This window comes from Drechmeria coniospora, chromosome 03, assembly GCF_001625195.1.
Source record: "Drechmeria coniospora strain ARSEF 6962 chromosome 03, whole genome shotgun sequence".
NCBI classification, from domain to species: domain Eukaryota; kingdom Fungi; phylum Ascomycota; class Sordariomycetes; order Hypocreales; family Ophiocordycipitaceae; genus Drechmeria; species Drechmeria coniospora.
In genome coordinates this window covers 825,743-840,564 of record NC_054391.1, presented here as the reverse complement: position 1 = coordinate 840,564, position 14,822 = coordinate 825,743, and the positions used below count along the sequence as shown (strand labels likewise).

The 14,822-nt window shown below is 49.2% G+C and overlaps 3 protein-coding genes across 3 annotated transcripts; 2 read left to right on the top strand and 1 right to left on the bottom strand.

Moving 5' to 3' along the window:
* Positions 1–433: 433 nt before the first annotated feature.
* Positions 434–2,140, top strand: DCS_06089 (Major facilitator superfamily domain, general substrate transporter; the record flags this gene model as incomplete). The annotated part of the gene is made up of 4 exons (XM_040803380.1): positions 434–899; positions 957–1,089; positions 1,156–1,585; positions 1,670–2,140. 4 exons carry the CDS (start codon positions 434–436, stop codon positions 2,138–2,140), a joined length of 1,500 nt encoding a protein of 499 aa, XP_040653484.1.
* A 5,697-nt stretch (positions 2,141–7,837) lies between these two features.
* DCS_06088 (uncharacterized protein) lies at positions 7,838–8,966 on the top strand (the record flags this gene model as incomplete). The annotated part of the gene is made up of 2 exons (XM_040803379.1): positions 7,838–8,416; positions 8,466–8,966. 2 exons carry the CDS (start codon positions 7,838–7,840, stop codon positions 8,964–8,966), a joined length of 1,080 nt encoding a protein of 359 aa, XP_040653483.1.
* A 4,226-nt stretch (positions 8,967–13,192) lies between these two features.
* Positions 13,193–13,417, bottom strand: DCS_06087 (uncharacterized protein; the record flags this gene model as incomplete). The annotated part of the gene is made up of 1 exon (XM_040803378.1): positions 13,193–13,417. The coding sequence occupies one exon, from the start codon at positions 13,415–13,417 to the stop codon at positions 13,193–13,195; it is 225 nt and encodes a 74-aa protein (XP_040653482.1).
* Positions 13,418–14,822: the final 1,405 nt, after the last annotated feature.

Here is a 14,822-nt window from a genome sequence, read left to right as displayed (position 1 = left end):
CACGAGTGATATCCCCCGATTATTCTCAACTACACGAGCTGGGGCTTGTAGGATGAGACTCCCATGCTTGTACTTGTTCAAACCATCTTGTACTGTGCGTTGGGTCATGGGTCATGTCATGTAGACACGACAACAAAAGTCCCCGATGAGCCGTCTGCTTCTTATTGGCCCCCTAGACCTTCTGCAACTCGTACGGAGCACGTCTACGTGCTGATGGTTTCCAGTTCCAGCTTTCCTCCGTAGAGCCAACATCCCTCGGTACATGTGCATGGACTAGTTCGGCCTCGTTGGTCATTACCGACACGCATCCATCTGTCCATGTCCTTGCCGTCGGCCGATGGGAGCGAGTTTCTTCGCCCCCGTCATCGTTCCCTTCCATCGGTCTGCATTCAGTCACCACACTCGCGCGTACGGAGCACCTATCCGTCGGAAAATGCCTGCTCAGCCAAGGACAGAGCGCAGCCCCCTCCTACCGACTGCGTGTGAGGACGCCGGGCCGGTCGAGCCAAGGACAGGCACGAGTGCTGCGGCGTCCAAGGGAGGTCGCCTTGGTCCTGCGCAACGTCTTGCCATTGCTATACCGTTCATCGCCTTGCTCCTCGCCGTCGAAGTGGCCGCCTCCTTTTTTACCACTTCCGTGAACCAGATTCAGGAAGGCATCATCTGTCGCCAGCGATTCCCCAACGTCACAGACCCCGTGCGAGACCCTCTCTGCAAGCATCGAGACGTTCAGTCCGAACTCTCCATCATCCAGGGATGGGAAGCAACCTTTGGATTGATTCCCGGCATTCTCACCGGCGTCCCGTACGGCGTGGCTGCTGATCGATATGGCCGTCGAATCGTCCTCGCCTTGTCCCTGCTCGGCCTCGCCATGTCCCAATTGACCGATGTGGTGATGTGTGAGCACCCCTCGACGTACGTCCATACCTTCTCAACCAACTGACCGACCTCCAAAGGCTGGTTCCCCGACATCTTCCCGCTTCGGCTGGTATGGGCCGCTGCCATATGGACCTTGGTCGGCGGCGGGCCATTCGTTTTTAGTGCCATGATGCTCACCATCGTCAACGATGTGTCGACAGATGCCCAGCGGTGAGGAAATGAGTTCACGCCCGTCAAAGACGAGACGCATCGACGGCTGACGTCGTCGTCCATCAGATCAACCGCCTTTTTCTATATTTCTGCCTTGATGATAGGGGGCCAGCTACTCTCCGGCCCCATCACCTATGCCGCCATGACCCATGGTGGCCCCTGGGTCTCCGCTCTTCTCGGTTTCGGATGTCTGCTCTCGAGCAGTGTAGTTGCTCTCGGCTTTCCAGATACCCGTCCATATTCTGTTGATGAGCCTGCACGGAACGAAACCGACCATGTTCATGACGGTGACGACCGAAACCCTGCTCTTGCCCCTTGGTGGTCACGGGCACGCCAGGCACGCCAACGGGTCATCGCATCCGCACGATCCTTATTCTTCGACAATCCCGTACTGGGGTGCCTTGTATTCAGCTTGATTTTCACGACGCTTGGAAAATACGCCAACCTTGTGCTCATGCAGTACACGACGAAGCGTTTTGGCTGGTCCTGGTCCGAGGTAAGTACGTCGTCCCCTCCTTGGCCGCATGAATCCTTCCATGTGCGTACGTCTCACTGAGAAACACCTTCATCGTCATGGTAGTCGGCATTTTTGTCGTCCATTTCGGCGTCTGTAAACCTCACCATGGTCGCCGTCCTCCTTCCACTTATCGGCCAGTTCCTGCTGTTCAACTTCGGGCTCAGTCCCTTGGCCAAGGACCTGTGGCTCGTTCGAGCTGGCATCATTCTCTTGGTTGCTGGAGCGTTTGGCGTCGGTTTTGCTCGCACCTCCCCCATGCTCGTCACCAGTCTGATCATCTATTCCCTCGGCTACGGTTACAGCCCCGCCATGCGCAGTCTCTTGGCCCTGGTGGCAGGTGATGCTCACATCGGCGTACTGTTTACTGCCATGAGCGTTCTGGAATCCACCGGAACGCTGATTGCTGTGCCGCTCATGGCAGCAACCTTTAGAATCGGTCTACGCTGGGGTGAATCGTGGACCGGACTACCATTTATAGCCGCGGGCTGTCTCTTGTCGTGCGCAGCCATCATTGTCTTTGCCGTCAGGCTGTAACGTCTCGCTCCGTATTGATGGCAGCGTACTAGCTGCTAGTTGCGTGACGGACGTTACCGCCGCGGTCCTTGTTGCTGTTGCTAATGTTGCGGTATGGAGCTAATACAGGACAAGCGCAATGGCTGTATATATAGATGTTGGAAAACTTGCTTGCAAAGAACTCTTATAGTACGAACGGCCCATTATGCAAGCGCAAGGTCTTGCTGTACTCGTCCTGACCTTGACTCCAATACCTACCTACCTAGTACTATAAGTAGGTTTGCATATATATCGCTGTACTTCCATTGCCGCTCGCTGTTCGATAGAGGGGACGGGATAAATTACAACTGTTGCCTCCTGTACGAGGCCGCAGCCATTAGCCCCCCGGTTTAGCTCCTGCTGTCTTTCGGAAGCAGGTCCCTGTGCTCGTTAGCATTATGGCCTTGTAGTACTTGTCCTTTTTGCCTTTCTCTTTATCCATTTATTATGCAAAACGCTTACTATATACAGCCTTTCCCTGCTTTGCTTGGAATAATTTTGCCCCTTAGTGGTCGTCCGAGCTTCGTCCGAGGTGGCCGTATACGTAATAGAGTAAGTGCCCGTACGGTATACCCACTCGAACATACTATACCTGCCTCTCTGCACGCGTCCGTATACTGATGCCGTTTCTTACGTTAGACCCTTCTTTTGCCCCTTCCCCACCATTGTCTATTCCGTTCCTTTTTAGAGTCCTATCGCCCTGGATTTTACTTCCGTACCGTATACATACCCGTACCGGTACTTGTACCTAACCATCCCCAAGCGTATTATTACTTACCTCGCTCTTACCCTTTCTAGTTGTTTATAACTTATACTCTACTACTCCCGCATAGCGTAGTGCCGCCGTAGCAACGCCTAACGCTTGCTCCTACCCTCTCTCGCCCCTTAGGCCAACGATAGCATTAAGCGACTACGTTAACGTAGTAAGGAGGTGAGTTTGTCCCTTCCATAGTATATGCCGACGTTAAAAGCATAAAAAAGAAGCAAAATTGGAAGACTACGATCCTCGTTGGGATGGAAATATTAACGCTAATATTAAAGCTAAGTAGGCCTCTACAACCCCTTAGCCCTGCCCTGCCTCGTCCTGGCTGCTCCTCGATGCTCCTTGTCTCCTCCCTCCTTCCTAATGCTCCCTTCTGTATATAGAATTAGAAATCCTCTAATTAGCATCCCGCGAAGAATATTGTTCGTTGACGTCGACGAATTTTGCCGCGTCAAGGGCCTCGCTTCTTACCGGCAGCTCCTGCGCAAAAGTGCTCTCGTCGCCCAGGATCCGACCGGGTACGAGGACATTACGGGCGATCGACTGAGCCACTGCGCTCGGCTGGTGGTTTATTATAAAACCAAGTAAAGCAATATTGAACATAGGTGTCCTTTTCAAGTCATATAGAAGAAGCAAAGTACTATACGACATATTCAATTTCCCACTACTAGTCCCTAAAATCAGTCAAGGTCATACATCAGCACCACTATTAGTATATGTATGACATCGTATCACTATCTAGCTATAAATAAAACCTCATGTCTTTACAGTACTAAGCTAGCCAAACCTCTCCGCTAGTAACTGTATTCTGTATCGTATTTAAGTGGGGTCCTCAGCTGATGCGGTTTAAAATTAGCTGATACATACATACAATGCGTACAAGAGTCGCCCTCAGCGACATCAAGGTTGTTAGATATATAGTGTACAGTGCGCAGAGGTATGTGGCGGTATATTATTCTATGAGACCTTTCATAACGAGTCGCGCGAGTACTCCACGGACCCACTAAGCATTGGTCACGTGATGTAAGCTACATCAGGTGGATCATTCCGTTGCGGCATAAATTGACACGTTGCAATAAGGCAAGTACTTTCACCGCTCAATCACTCATCCCACATTCTGACTTGTCCCTCCAATTTTTGTGCTGTAGCTATCCGTAAGATATATATAAAAAATGATAAGGCATAAAAAATAGATCTAAGGCATATAATTGCCCGATAAATATCATTTCGTCCAGCATTGGGTATTGTTAATAGAAATTGTTCGCATACTATGTACTTTTTTTCATCGAAGTGTCACGTATATCGTATGTGTTCTATTATGCTGGGAGAATGCTAAAATGTCACGTGTATCAGTTTACAACGTGCAATTAAAGTTATAAAAGTATAGAAAGTTTGATGTCCAAATTAGAATACTCAAAATATAACTATCTATAAAAAACTGTGCTTCTTGTGCGGGATACTTGCGGTCCCTCACTAGCCGTATGTTACAACCACTGCGGCATGAACCTGTCAACCCAACCAGAGATGCAGGATGTGGCCGCATATGACAAGGCCAAGGAGGGGTTGGCCGACAAATGAAGGATCATGGATCGATATGGAAGATCACGTGACCATCGAATGGTGACCGATGGATTGAGGAACGATCAGAAGGATCACGGATCGATGAATCATGAATATGATCAGTTGATCCAGTATGATCAATGAAGGAATGAATAAGTATATATAGGACAGTCTCTACCACTAGCTAGATGGTTCGGTCCTTCAGTTATCAATCTAAGCATTCAGTCTACGATTGAATGAGAAGTACATCTAAGCTTCTTGACGGACTTCTTGTAAATACAACTGCTCGTTATTACCCGACTTACTATCTAAGCGACAGGCTTACTTAGGACCCCAATAGGCCTCGGTTACGTATTGAATCTATCGTAAGTGTGTAATAGCTTCTTGATTATTCTTATGCATTGTGTATTAACAATTAGTAGAAGGTAACGTAACTACTGCTTCCTCGTGCTTTAATTTGAATATGTATCTGTCTATTCGTGGAAATGCCGCCGCTTTAATTTGGTGGCTCCCACTATATCATGCGGCATCTGCACACAACTCAACAAAAGACTTCAGGCATCAAATGTAGGTGCCATCTCACCGCCTGCCCCATCGAACACAGCGCCACATGCAAATGTCGCCACCAGAAACACCCAACACAGTACCAATACGTCACAATCCTCAGATACTTTCTGCTCTTGTCTTGGATCGCAGAGTTGACCGACAACCACGAAAGCGACCAACATAGTTTGAAAGCGATAATACGGATGTGGTGATGCATAGCAAGATTGGGTAGCAAAGTTGACAGTTTAACTAGGACCTCGTTCCGTGCCTCAGCTATAATGAATTTCTCGGAATACTGTTTTTAGTTCACAAGCCTGCTGCAAAACACCTGGAATCAACCTTGGACAGTTGACACCTGCTTCTCTATGTACACCGCCTCCTTGTATGTACACCGCCATCCTTGAATATAAATCCCAACTGAATATGGCCCTGGTGAAATCAATTAAGAAAACACCACACTTTCATGTCCGTTTCAAACAAGGCATATTAAGTAGTACTTGTTCGATTGCGACTTGTTCATTTTCCGACTGTTAGTCCCCAGATATAGTCATGGTAATACATCAGCACCATTATTGAATATATGACCTCGTATCGGTTGGCTGGAATGAAGCCACATTTCTTACAGGCAAGCCAGCCAAACCAATGCGTGGGCTCGGCTGGTGGCTTGTATCACATGTCCTTTTCCCAAGGACATTACGGCTATTGCCGATATATATGTACCAAACTCGGTACTTTCCGTAGTTCTTGGCAGTCGTATAAGATAAGTAAGTCTCGATTGTAATGTGGTTTGAACGTGGCTGATACATTGCGGGAGCTAGACGGCGACCCCAAGAACGCTCCAATTAAGTCAGACCTCCCACTTCTGGGCCCCCCATTTTTCTACCTTTGTCAATGCAAGCTATATTATCTGAGTACTCATAATTATACGAACCGTTTCCTCTATTAATACGATTTTTCGCCTAGCGCCCCACGACGCCCCGCTATAAAACTTTAGTGCCTATGCAGCCTATGCAGTACAAAAGATACAAGTAATTATCTCAAGTATAATTCTTGTTGTTCCTCAATATCTTCCTCAATATCTCTCCAAATTTGTTATGGTATCGGGCTTAGCCCGATATAGGAGAACGGAGGGAACCAAGGGACCCACTAGGAAGAACGCACACAACTAGAAGCCCTAGTTGCCAAGTAGTTTTCCCTCCTTCAAGTCTTTTAATAAACATCATTGAGAGCCCTAGAGCAGTTGCCTAGTGACTCCGTAACAAAATTCTATTAATACCTTGCCTTGTTGGAAGAGGCTATACAAAAATTACATCAGCTAACTTATAATTAAGACGGTCGTTTTTAGCCTTATCCTAATCAATATACGCTATCATTTCTTCCCTAGTCCAATCTCTAGTACTGTTATGGTATCGGGCTTAGCCCGATATAGGAGAACGGAGGGAACCAAGGGACCCACTAGGAGGAACGCACACAACTAGAAGCCCTAGTTGCCAAGTAGTTTTCCCTCCTTCAAGTCTTTTAATAAACATCATTGAGAGTCCTAGAGCAGTCGCCTAGCGACTCCGTAACAGTAATGCAGTACAAGCAATACGGTATTGGTTAGAAAGTAAGTTAACTGCAATATATGATACTGTAAGATTAAGATCCCCTAGCCGGGCCGCTGCTGCGACTAGCCGGGACCGCTGTGACTAGCCGGGTCGCTGTTGTGACTGCTAGGACTGCTGTGACTGCCGGAGCTGTGACCAGCCGGGCCGCTGCTGTGACTGCTAGTGCTCTAACTCGTATGTATCTTTTTGTACTGCATTGGCACTAAAACTATATAGCGGAGCGTTGTGGGGCGCCAGGCAAAAAATCGTATGAATAAAGGAAACGGGTTCGTATAATTATGAGTACTCTGTTTTTTATCCTTCCACTAGTCGTCTTCATCTACTCCGTATGCCCTCCACCGAATAGAGCCTAAAATTATTGATATACCGCAAATTAACGGTGGCTGACTCAATGGCCTTCCTAAGGTCGATGATCCGTCACTCATCGCCGCTAGTCGATGGATGTTCCACGAGCGTGACGGAGGTGTCCTTTCTGATGTCGACAACAATATTATCATTGGTCCCATCACCCAAAAAGCCGCAGCCACCTAGCTCCAGGCAAGCCTCCAGCGACTTAACATGTAGCAGCACATGTACGGTACCGTGATACTGTCTGCGTGCAGTCGTGTTCAGATTTCCTCCGAATCAAAAAAGAAAGTTTGCATGGGCGAAATCGACGAGAACCCTGGGTCTAGGCGAATGCAACACAAGACCGAGACATCTGTTCATCCGTGTGCCTGTGCATGCAAGTATGTGTACCTGCACCTCTCCAGCAGCTGCCCGGACTGTTCTCCATGAGCAGCTGGCAGCTGGTCCTTGATCTATTTGCGGCAGTGTCACCGTCGAGGCGACCAACAAGTCGTACCGCCACTGCCCTCTTCGCGGCTACGCTTTCTCCATCGCGCAGGTAGACCGGGCCTGGCAGACGCAATACGTGATTCCCCTTAATTTGAGTCGAGTCGACCAAAGTTCGGCCCATTTTGTTTGTCGCCATGAGAAAACCTCATCCGCAAAGGCCAGCCTGTCCGTTGGCCGTGGCCATATTGGGAACCCAACGCACGGGTCATTCATGACAAATCTAGGTTGCAGTACAAATCAAAGTACGAACATCTAGGTATATGGAAGAAACCTTTGACGAACCCGGGGGGGGGTGGTACCATCAACACACGCAGGAGTACTCACCCTGTACTGCACTGTTCACGTCCTAAGACCCAAGGGCAAGCCATGCCCCTATGCAAAGCGCTGGTGGACTTCAGACCTCAACTCAGGTCCGGCGCATACACACGTACTGGAGGAATCGCACTAGAGCATCGCGACGAGCAGGACAGGATTGCGGAGAACTCGAGAGCACAGCTAAGGCAGCGGCCAAGCAGGTACCACGATGCCATCAAGCGGCAGAGAAAGATGCACTGGAACGAGTTTCTTGCTGACAACAACAACATATGGAAGGCCGCGAAGTATCTGAAGTCAGGAAACGATATGGCGTTCGGGAAGGTGCCACAGCTCGTAAGGGCTGACGGCACACGTACGGCCAATAGCATCGAACAGACTGAAGAAATGCTGCCCACCTTCTTCCCTCCTCTACCGGAGGTCATTGAAGACGGTGCTGGAGTCTGTTGTTGCAGAGAGGATCTCACATGCCGTCGAGACTATGGACTGTTACCAACGAACCACTTTGGAGCCCGCAAGCAGCGGTCTGCCGAGCAAGCGTTAATACTGCTGCAGGAACAAATCTACGCAGACTGGCGAGGTCGACGGATCCTCAGCTTGGTGAGCTTTAAAGTCAAAGGGGCCTACAACGGAGTGTGCAAAGAGAGACTCGTTCATAGAATGAGAGCAAGGGGCATACCAGAAGAACTACTCAGATGGGTGGAAGCCTTTTGCTCGAACCGCACGGCGACTATTCAAGTCAATGGACAAACATCGGAGGTGCAAAGTTTACCACAAGCTGGGCTGCCACAAGGTTCCCTACGGGTCTCCGATCCTGTTCCTATTCTTCAACGCAGACCTGGTGCAGCGGCGGATAGACTGTTACGGTGGAGCTATAGCCTCTATCGACGATTTTACGGCATGGGCTACTGGCCCAACGGCGGAGAACAATTGTGATGAGATTGAAGCGATCATCGAAACGGCGCTAGATTGGGAACGAAGGAACGGTGCCACTTTCGAGGCGGACAAGACGGCAATCCTACACTTCGCTCGGAAGTCGTATAAGTCGGACGCAGAACCCTTCGCGGTCAAGGATCGGCTGGTTCAACCGAAAACGCAGGTCAAGGTTCTGGTTCTCGGAGTAATCATGGATGCCGGGCTGAATACAAAGAACACATCGCGAGGGCAGCGACTATGGGCTTAGAGGCGGCCATAGAGTTACAGCGACTTAGGGGTCTTACTCCAACGACGGCCAGACAGTTGTTTACTGCTATAGTAGCTCCGGCAGTAGACTACGTCTCGAACGTCTGGATGCACGCGTGCAAAGATAAAAGGGGAAACTCTATCAATCACGTCCAGAAAATCGGAGCACAAGCAATCGTGGGGACGTTCCTTACCGTAGCGACCAGTATAGCAGAAGCAGAGCCTCAGATCGCCAGTGCCCAGAAACGGTTTTGGAAAAGGGCGATCAAGCTGTAGAGCGACCTCTACACCTTGCTGGTTACCAACCCACTGCGCAACGCTACATCCCGTATTCGAAAGTTCACAAGATTCCACCGCTCGCCGCTATATACAAGATGGCGACGACTCTCGGGGAGATACCGATGAATGAATTGGAAACTATTAATCCATTCGCGTTGGCACTATTGGCGGAACGAGTACAAACTATAATCGACGACGAGGATAAGGCAGATACGAGACAGACCGACCGGGACTGGGCGATACGGGTCGCTGTGAGCTGCTCAGCACGAAATGGGGTGGTAGGAGTCGGCGGGGTCGTTGAGATCCCCGCGTCAGTACGAGGGGGGCGACGTTGGATCGGTTTTCCTTTAAACTCGGCGTAAGGGAGGAGCAAAATCCATTCTCCGGGGAGCTGGCGGCGGCAGCATATTCGTTAAAGCGGCACCAGAGCTAAGATATCGCGGTATGGCATTACGACAAGCCACAACGCCGCTGTCCTCACACTGCAAAACCCGCGTTAACAATCCGGCCAAGACTAAGTTGGTTGCATATATAATGCTGTCAGTGCACTGAAAGACAATGGAAATGCCGTGATTGTTTCAAGGCTACCTGCTGTTGTTGAACATGATCTTCTGAAGGCTGCCAAAGAAGAGGCGCGAGATGCTACATGGCAGGGCGCAACCCCAGCCAGGAAGTTTCTTAGGATGCGGTCAACGACCCTCAACATAGCGCGATCAAGTCAGAGCAACGGGAAGCAATTACCGGACGATATCGGGAAGTTTTCGAAGAGGGTTAATGCTGTACTTCCAGGCAATACACATGACAACTGTATGACTATCGAAAGAAGCTAGCGTACTGGCACAGCTCAGAACGGGCAAGTCAAGATTGAACGGATACCTATATCGTACTACATCAGCATCATCACCACAATGTACGTGCGGACATGCTACTGAAACCGTTGAGCATTTCTTGTTCTGGTGCAGGCAATGGACGACGTACCGAGCCGAGATGCTATAGTGTACTGAAACCCAGAGGGGGAATATCTCGTTCTTGCTAGGAGGAAAGTTACCATCACACGACGCAAAATGGACGCCGAACATGAACGCAGTCTGCGCAATAATACGGTTTGTGATAGCCACCGGCCGGCTCGACCATACGCAACGTTAAAAAGGTCACAACAACTCACCTCACTACTAACTTTTTTGTTATCTCGTGCCTTCAACAGCAAGCGCCGCTCCAGCCGCCGAAGATAGGACGCTGGACACTCGAAGAATAGCCTTCAAGCCAGCTTGCTAGTAACAAAACCCATCATGAGACCCCAAGGAGACGTGGAAACGAAAAAAAAGCTAGCAATGGGTGCTGTATGGGCTGTTAGGAGAACATGGCAAAACTTGGGGAGAGACATGTATATAGTGGGGGGGGGGGGTATTTGCCCATATTCAGGTACCATTTTCTAGCCTGGCCTAGCCAAATTCATCGCGATCATAACAATCAATATTTCGTATACCACCCCTCTGCTGCAATAATAGCCTCAACGCGATAGGGCATCGTATCAATCAGCTTCTGAAGAATCAATCTATAAATAGCCTGCCATGCATCCTTTGCTGCTTCCCGTTCCAAGGGTGCTGCTGGTAGCGTTGCATACTGACGATAGGACATCCAAGCACATTCCTAAGGCACATGATATAAGCTTCGACATACCTAGAGACTGTACTGACCCAAGAAGGAAGTCTGTTGGAAGCGAGCTGCACGATAATCAATTATTTAATATTATTTGTTCCTTGAATTTTTTTTAGTAATGGTTCACTTTCGTAATAGTACGCTTACCTTCGTCATGGCGGAATTATATAGGAACGTGATGGTGGTGGGGGCGGATTGCCTCGCAACGTGAAATCGACGCGCGACTATCAAGGTTCGTCATACAGCATGACGGTTTGAAGAAACAGACAAGGAACCAAAAAGGACGACCCCATGTGCAACACAGGGAACATCGGACGACAATGAACCCGATGGTGCGACTGCAACGAAGGAGAGTACAAGCGGCAGATTGATGGAAGAGCGATGCTTCAACGGGCCCTGTAGATGTTGGGCAAGTACAGCGACAAGATCCAGGGACTACATGAGGTCGTCAAATCGCAGTAAGACACGGTTTGAGAATTAAGCCGGAAGATGGACAATACAAAGGATGAGACAAACCGGAAGATAGATAAAATGAGGAGAAGGCAAATGAGTAACGAGTTGCAGCAACTTAGCCAACATGCTGAAGCCATCGCGACGCACCCAGCAGAGTCCCCACGAGTATCCTATGAAGAGGTCGCATAGCCGCCGCCATCCTCCCAGCTCAGCAATATCAGGGCCCTTTCGACCGGTAATACAACATAGTCAACCTTTACTGGTCGGCTCTATTGCACGATCGACACGTCTCGAGTTGAAGACGGCCATGAGGGAGAGATCACAGCGGGCGCCATTAACACAATAGCAGAAAGAAAGGTCAGGACAGAGCAGGGTCAGGCTACTTGCCGGTACCGTACCGTGATAGAGGACCCGAAGTAATCCTCCCTCATCCTAATTGCATGCGGAAACGAAGAACATCTCATGGTGAAACGGTTGCTTAGAGCCAAATTGACGCAGGCGTCCGGATTCTTCGAGATGAGCTCTACCCAGTCAAAGTCGACCATGTCAACCGTATGGCAGTGCTGGACGAGATGGGTGATGTCCAAGGTGGAGCTCCTGAAGCGCTCGGCAAAAAAAAAATTGCCCCTCAGATTGCGAAGATAGTGTGGTTCAGCCATGGAGGCGTTCCGAAGGCATACGGCTTTATGGTCGTATACTTTACCAAAGGCTCAGACGCGAGGAGAGTGCTGTTGGGGGAATTCTTCTATGCAGGAGGTGAATATAGATACACAGGGATCCTCGAACGGCGACCTAGCCCAGACTAATGCTGCAACTGTCAAAGGTCAGCCATAAAGCCTTCTAGTGCAACATGATCCAGGTTTGTGGGAAACGTACCAAAGAAGGTCATCATCACAGTGCCTACAATGAGACTATCTTCAAGTGTGTGCTTTGCGGAGGACCTCACGAGTCGTTCAGCAGGACCTGCCAGAAGCTCTAACCTTCTCAGCATGAAATGCGCACTTCGAATTATCCAGCTAAATGTCCGAAAAAGCAGCGAAGTACACGAGAGCTTAATGAATGACAAAAGGATTCAGGATGCAGCGGTGCTAGCCATCCAGGAACTGCACGCACGAATGCTTCAGGGCCGTCTTCTGACAGTGCCGATAGGGCACCATAAGTGGACGAAGATGGCACCACAGATGAACAGATAAGGTAGGCGGGCTATCGACGTGGGTGCTGCCATTGGAATATGGGCCATGGACGTTGGAGATCAGGACTCCTCGTCGGTGGTCCAAGGCTACGACCTGATCCCAATTCTGCCATACGACCTGCCCCCGAACATTGAGTTTTCTCGTCGATGTCGAACAGAAGTGGTTCGAGTCCGCTGAGTACGACTTCCTTCCGCCATCACTGTCACTATCAATATTATATATCTAGTTCTTTGGTCACTTACATTAAATTGAACTTACCGCTATGGCGCCCTCTATGGATATGGAGGAATGCTACTGCGCTGGCAACTTGTTAACCCACGTCGAATCGGACAATGGCTGAACAATGCTGCGGAAGCCTGAACTTGTAATGACCATGTCTAAGAACCGGGAAAACAAGATACTGACGCGAGACGTTTGGTCTAAATGATTTGTAATGAGCCACACAGAACTAGCACATTAGGATGTCTAGAGCCGGCAGCTTTGCCGAGATGCTGGTAGACGATCAACGTATTTGGTTCGGCGACATCAGCACCAATAAACTAAACTTCAATGCAAAGTTTGCTGGTGGCTGCGCACCGGAGTCGACCAACCAGACAGACAGACAGTCGAGAAGGCGCCGTGGCCGAGCTTGACGCTGTGCACGTCAGCTTACGGCTGCCAATCGCGTAGCCAATGTCGACGGGTGATAGCCTCCAGAAACATTCTTCTCGACATCCTCAACGACAGCCACTGCCAGAAGAGGGCCCATGAAGCAGTTGCGGCATTTCTTACCGAGGTCGGAAGCTATTCTCCTGAGACCAATTTTTCGGGTGTCAATGCTGGGAATCGATGCAAGGATGCCCTTGCTCTTTTCCGGCGCTGTGGGCATTGGCGTTGCACCTCTGGCAACACAGTTGTTGTCGGACCGCGCAAGAAGCAGCACAATCTCAGGTACACAATACCGGCTGACTTGGCGCCAGCTGACGGGAAAGCCTACGTAGTAGAAATAAAAGTCTTTTCATATTGTAAATATCTTCTTGCCTTAAATACTATAATCTGGTTATAATAGCTGGCTAAGTCCGCAAAACGCACGGCTTCACACTCGTATACACAGCAAATTGCAGCCGGCCGCCTACAGCGGCTAGAATGAGCGGCTTACAACTACCCATACATGCGGCTACAACATGCACTGGTCACTATAAATAGGAGGATTTCTCATTTTACTCTTACTCTCTATGTATTTAGAACATAATCACTTTGTTGGTCAAGAATACTTGTGGAAGTCGTATAGATTGGTGCAACGATCCGCTGTCTCTATTGCAAAGAGGCGGAGTTCACGCTGTCGCTTTGCAGCGTGCTATCTCGCTGTTCTGGCGCTCGATTGTTGGATGAAGATTCGCGGCTGCAAATTCCATAGGCGGAATAGAACCCAAATCCTCTCCCACAAACCTTCAGCAGTAAATCGAATCGACGCGGTACTACATCGCTACACTCGTTCTGGGGCCCAAGTTGGTCATCAAGTACTCGAATCCTATCTGTTACGTCTTCTTCGAGGCAATCTACCAATCTAGACGAGCCGATAATACCGTCGACCGAACAAACGTCAGACATGGGGCATATCACATTAGTAATGAGGGACCGATTGGCAACAGGAGGAGACAGAAATGAGTCGAATTTAAATTAATGTATGATTGACTATCAATTTAACTAACGGAGAATGGTGCTTGCTATGTTCTTAGTCTTCTCGGGACTTCATAGGTGTAACGCATGTGCGTGAGTCAAGCTGTAAGAGTGACCGATACGGGCTGTTCCAGAGGTCTGTAACTCGGACCCGTAGGTGCAGCCGTTACAGGTTGTTCCGAAGTCTGTATCTTGGACCGTAGGCATAACCGTTACAGACTGCTCCACTTTGTATGTATGTATGTATTTAGATAGGTAGGTAGGTAGGTAGGTAATATGTGGTCAACCTGTCGTCTGTCAGAGAGTCAGCCAGAGGGGATTCTTTGCGGGTTGAGACTCGAGTGGAGGGGATCGATGGGTGTGCTCAAGATGAAGTGCTAATATTGTCCAGGTCTGTTTCTTGTGTGGTAATGCGTGTGCGTGTACGCGCGCGTATGTATAAAGAGCTCTTTACGGGATAATACTTTTGGTGAAAGAGAATATGTGGTTACGCATGTTGTGTTGCGGTGTAGCACGTATTACAGCCGGGCTATCTTAAGCGTGAACTCACGTAAACCTCAAAGAACGTAGGTTGCTCAAACTACACTCAAGTCCTAATCCCATATAAGTTACTT